General features: G+C 44.7%; 1 protein-coding gene across 2 annotated transcripts in view; it reads right to left on the bottom strand.

The window, feature by feature from the left end:
• Positions 1 to 598: 598 nt before the first annotated feature.
• The window catches only part of MED31 (SOH1 family protein), a 57732-nt gene continuing 52330 nt past the window's right edge, over positions 599 to 6000 (bottom strand). For both annotated transcript variants that reach the window (XM_086485862.1, XM_086485857.1), the window contains one exon: positions 599 to 1037. In XM_086485862.1, the coding sequence (XP_086341988.1) occupies positions 807 to 1037 (231 nt within the window). In that variant the 3' untranslated portion in view covers positions 599 to 806. The remainder of the gene's footprint in view (positions 1038 to 6000) is intronic.

The following is a 6000-nucleotide window of genomic DNA, read 5'->3' as shown; positions in this document are numbered from 1 at the left end:
ATCAATATACACAAAATCCTCTAAAGAAAGGATTATATTCGGAGGCAGGTATCGTACTGACATTGGCAAATGCCTGCAAGAGGCGACCGTGGCAGGGCCTGTGTTGCAAAGAGGCTACTCCTCTTGTTATGTCCTGGCGGAGCAAGGAGAGGAGATGGCAGCCCTTATTATTTAACTTGGGAGCTCATTAGCCACTGCATGTCTGCACATGGAAGCATTCCGCATTCAGCGTTCAGCATCCTTGCTGCCTCCTCTATGCCCGCGTGCTTGAAGATTGATATTGTTTTATCAATTTATGAAATTCCTTTCTTTGAAGTAATAAGCAAGAGAACGTTTTTTGCCACAGTGCTTCTACTTTCTTTCAGCCACTACTAGGCTCTAATATCCTAAAAAGTTTTCAACAAGATTGCCACTGAGCAAGCCACTTTGCTTTTAATCTCTGAATCAAGAGCACGAGTCTTTCAGACAAACGAGTGTCATCAATGCACGCACCTATGAGAAAAAATCAAACTGTCGTCTCACAACAAAAGATCTGGCACTGTGGTTAAAAAGAATGAGTAATCACCCGTGGTAAGATATTAGGGTGGAAGAAGCGCAATAAACATGGAATAAAATACACAAATTTTAGCAGGATGAACTCCAAACTTGAGCTTTGTATACAATGACAAGACAACAATGACCTTCTGAGAAATCTTGACAAGATTAGCTATTTTCTGATGCACCCATCCAAAATTATTTCCCATGGAAACTTCTTTCACAACACTTCCCTCAAAAGCAGAGAAAAGGTTCACAACCCGCCTCTTTGATCAGGAGGTCTGGAATTTCCTTTTCCTTCTTTCACCGCCAGGGGGTCTAGCACTACTTTCACTTTTGGCAGGTACTGAGGTGAGAGACAGCGTTGGAGCTTGAGCAGACACTTGTGGTGGTTGAGGGGGCGGTGGAGCCTCCTCGACTGGCATTGGCCGAGGTAGTATGTTCTTCAACCGGTTACTTCTATGATGTTTCCAGTAATAAAACTGCTGCCGGTGTGCCAATTCCTATTAGAGTTGCAAACAATGGATCAAAAACCTCGATTCCACAATGGCATGCAAATTATGCCTTCCTGTACAGCAGTTATGAATTACTGAATAAAGGACACGTGATAAGAGAGCACACATTAGAAACTCCTGGTTGACAACCATAGGATTTGAAAATTATTGGCTCCATAATCTTTTAAATGAAGACACCAACTACATACGACATACCACTACCTCTATTGCTATGCCTAAATTCATAGTTCCCAACAAAACACAGGAAAACACCACTCAAAACAGCTTCTAAGGCTATTTGGCAAGCACTCCCCAACCAAACGAAGGCAAGCTCCACTTGACACATCCTTTCTTGGACAACCCAGAAGTTCCAAAGTGCTCACTCTGCAACTGACGGGAGGAGGTTCGAAGCTGTCCTGACACATCGAAGCCTGTGCTAAGGTTTTTCTCAATGTATCTCAGCCATACAATAATTCCATCCTCAGCAATGCGAGAGAGAGAGAGAGAGAGAGAGAGAGAGAGAGACCAGCAAGTCACCTTGACAAAGGGGTAAACAATACACCGAACTGAACCAAAACAGCTAAAACTTGAAGTTGCAAAGAGAGAGAGCACAGCAGGCAAGAGGGACACAGTGGAGTTTCACTCCCACAAGCATTGGCCCCTCAACTACGCACCCTAGCAGTATTTTTTTATTCCATGAGACCAAAGTCGAAGTTTACAACTCGGAGAGCCACGCTCTCCCTCTGAGTCATCCACAAAGTTGCAGTCCACTTGACAGATCTCCTCTAATGGAACCCCTGGCCTCTCTTTTATAGGCACGGGTCCAAAAGCAACCCCCAAAAGCGACTCTAAAACTCTCAGTTATTTTGACAAGTGCTAAAAAGCACCAAAGTCAACTACTATCAAAAGCTGATGCTCAATAGCACCAAAAGTCGACACTTTCCACAAGTAGCGCCCAAAAGCTCTCCAGCATCCCAAGTGCAGCATCCATGCGGTACAGACTTCTGCGTCAGCAAGAATCTCGCCGCATTTCACGGCGCAAATATTACCGCATTCCTGAGCAAACTGGTCAAGTCTTCGCCCAGTTCTACTCTTCTGGTCCGGTGCCAGCATGCCACATCATCACTCTGAGTGAGAGAGAGAGAGAGAGAGAGAGATGAAATGAAATGCTATATGAACATCCTCAAAAGGTCAAAATGACCTATGAGACCAAACTGATACAATCTTGATGGACCTAATAGAGTGTCTACGTACAAAATAAAATGAAATAAACTGAGAAACTAAAATCATCATCATCATCATTATCAATGCCCGAGGATGCCCGGCATCGGGCGCTGTCCGATAAAGTATTGCATCGGTCGCTGAAGAGCATCGTCAATGTCCGCCACTGTAAAAAGTCGTACTGGACGTCTCCCATTTCGTGCTAGAATAGGCCTGATTCTTTGATGGAGCCTCCGTCAATGTCGTGGTCGCCCAGACATGGGCATCTAGCTCTCCCAAGCTCAATGGCTGTGTCAACTAATATAAAATGGGCTTTGAAGTCTGCTGTGAAGCTTGCTCATCTGACTGCCGAGTCCCTGCTCTAAAGAAGGCAGTGATCTCCCTCTGTGAATGTCTCCCACTGCCTGATCTCCTCAAGAGACTCTTCTTGTGTCTGCACACCTCTAGCAAAAACAACTAGAGGCATCTCTGATCTTGATATCTCACGACTCTAGCCAACAGTCCAAAGCCCTCTCTGAATAGACAATGAAAGCGGCCTCGTATCTCATAGTATACCGGACAACGATAAATGTGATGTAACTTTGTCTCTGGCTCTATGTGACACAACTGGCAAATCCTGGCCTCTGCTGGTACTCTCCTAAATCTGCCAGTCTCAATCTCTAACGGATGCGATGATGTGCGCATCTGACCAATAGCACATCATATCCCATGGGATAAATGAGTGTCCATATAGGCCGGTCTGATCACATATCCATCTTCTCTTGGTTGGAGAAGATGCTCTCTATAGAAAGCCATCTTCGTGCCCAACTCCTGTGTGGGCTGTATCCATCTGCTCCTGGTATCTAGCTGAATCAGATCCTGACGTTGTGTCTAGTGATCTCTGTCCGTGTGACAGATAGGGATGGTGCATCCAAGGAGTACTGGAACGGAGGCAGTCTATTCATGGCGAAACCATGTGACTGAAACCATGATGTCATCTGCCTATACCAGCATGTTGCATCCCCCTGTAGCGCTAGCTGTCAAGATGACTCGAGGGCTAGCCGAGCATATATGTCTCTAGGGAGGTCCCATAAATTGTGCATGAAGGATACTGATCTAGTAAGTGACTCGACCAAGAGAGGGGGAGCAGCTAGCTCGGCTCGAATAATCTCATGTGGCACTGAGGCCTTAGCCCGAATCATCCGAGAGATCATAGAGACTAAAGGCCTCTCCATCCATTAGTGCTACCATATCTGCCATGATGGTTCACTGAGGGTCCCCAAATCTCAACTCCGTAAAGTAAAGCTGAAGCCACTACAGTGTCAAAAAGCCTGAGCTTTGTTCAAGGTTCCTGAAACTGAACCTGCAAACACATACTCTCCAATCCTCCCAAGGCTGAAATAAGCTCTCGTCGGTCTAGTCTCTGCTGCTCTCCTCAAAGAAAACACCGGTCCACTGAAGACTACCAAAGACAGGTGTATGCATCAACCATACGTAAAATGTGGGTGTTGACCTCCTGGTCCACTTTGGTGTGGTGTTTTAACACCATAACCTTGGTTTTCCCTAGGTTAACAGACAATCCACTATCATGAGCAAATGTGTACAACGCATCTAAGTGACGCTGTATTCCCTTCGGGGAGTCAAAAATCAACACCATATAACAATAGTGGGATCCATGTCCCTGCCAACTGTGCTCCTCAATGTAGTCGGAAACCTCATCCACATACATATCGAATAGTGCAGGAGATAGCGGGCAGCCCTGTTGCACCCCAATAGTGGAGTGAACCAAATCAGAAATCCCCTCTAGAGTGCGTACATGCCCCACCACTGACCTGTAAAGAGCCATGGTCCTCCAAACCAACTCTGTGGATACCCCCATCTCCTACAGTCTGTGCATCAATCTAGCCTTGGGCACTGGATTGAAGGCTTTGTGGAAATCCACAAAGCAACAATAGAGGCTAGTAGAGGCTGAAGTCTGCCTATGAGACAAATCCATGATGAAAATATCGACATCCTCGAGGCATCTAGGCCGTAAACATAAAAATGATAATTACAAGCTGAACAAAAAAACAAACTCAAATGATGGAGCTTAAAGCTATCAAGGGATGGCTAAAGCTTTCTCGATCTCTAAAGTCTAACAATGCTAGAGAGAGAGAGAGAGAGAGAGAGAGAGAGAGAGAGAGAGAGAGAGAGAGAGAGAGAGATGCCATAAATGGCATACAAACAAGAAAAAAGAGGAAACTATAGCTCCAAAAGTCTATAGATAATGACCTATCCCCATAAAAAGTTATCAAAACCCACATCCTTAAGAGCTTGTCACACGCACACTGGCTCTGTGTGCCATGTGGACATGCTAAACCAATTGCTAGAGGCAACAATGTCAAGCTTAGGGGATTTAGTACCAGCAACTTTGTGAGCCTGTTCGCGAAACAAGCATGCCCAAGTCCATTGGATTACCTTTTTTGTCAATTAAGACCCTCTTTGCATAAATGGTTTGTACATGTGTTTTGCAATTGTTGTTACACTTCAGTGGGCATCCGGCAACACCAGCATTGGCGCCAAAAGCAAGCTGCCACGTCAGCCTCTGCGTAATTCGCAAGGTGTTTTACGAATGGCCATATGGCCCGCCACATCATCACTTGTCCCTCTTTAGTGGAGTTGCCAATCATACTTTTGTGACATACCCTCCTTTTAAAGAAAAAGCAATCGCCCGCGATTACACTTACAAAATTCAATAGCAAACACTACCTTCCTGCAAACGTGCCAATGACCATCATCACCAGACAACGCATTCATTAGCATCCATTACACCATTAAGTTCCACAATTAGATTTCTGCCCAATCTTCTCATCCTCATCAAAACTCTTGATATTCAGGTGTAGCAATATTAGCCATCACACCCAGATCACGCTAATCTCTAAGGGGTGTCTCAATTTACTAAGACTATACCCATTCTATCTCATCCAAATTGGAACTATTGATGCACGAGATTCTATGCTTCAGAAAATGCTATGCAACTGACACACAAGCACGTATGCAGTCACCAAACATAAAGACATCGAGATACAACCAAACGCTCCCCAGACCGCAAATTGCATTGTTCAGAGGGTTCCATTTATAACCAAATGCTCCTCAAATCATCGTTTGCATTGTTCAGAGGGTTCCGTTTACAACCAAACTCTGCCCAAACCCTCATCGGTATCATTCATAGGTTTTCAAGTACAACTAAACAATCCCCAGACCGCAGTATGCACCGTTGAGATGCTTCCATTTACAATTAAACGATCTCCAGACCGTAGTCTATACGGCTTAAAGGTGTATCAAACAACATTGGAACTGGCACTCCAACCAATATCAAACAATTTCCAACCGGTACCAAAACAAGATCAAACAAGTTTAAACAAGATTTAATCTAGATCGAACAATTCCAAAACACTATTCTCAAACAGTATTCAAATCTCAAATGTTAGATTTACACCACTCTGCTGCTTCACTCAGGTCTAGGGCATACATGTACGGCTAGTATGTCTCCAGGCTGCTGGCCACCCACTGCATTGTCCAGCCGCCCACTTCTGGGCCGGCCGCATGTCTTTTGTCCGAGCGCCCTACATATATTTTTTCCTTGCTGGGTTGTGGGGTTTTCTCTGCATTGCCCTACCCGTAACACATTAAAATATTACAATGGCTTGAAATAAATCGGGAATTTACAATACGTGACCATTTTGGAAAAACGTGAAAAATGTGTAACTCCAATCTTTACTGCTTCTTCGTA

Source organism: Adiantum capillus-veneris, chromosome 2 (assembly GCF_014529385.1).
Source record: "Adiantum capillus-veneris isolate H3 chromosome 2, ASM1452938v2, whole genome shotgun sequence".
NCBI lineage: Eukaryota > Viridiplantae > Streptophyta > Polypodiopsida > Polypodiales > Pteridaceae > Adiantum > Adiantum capillus-veneris.
This window is presented reverse-complemented; position numbering and strand designations above follow the sequence as displayed.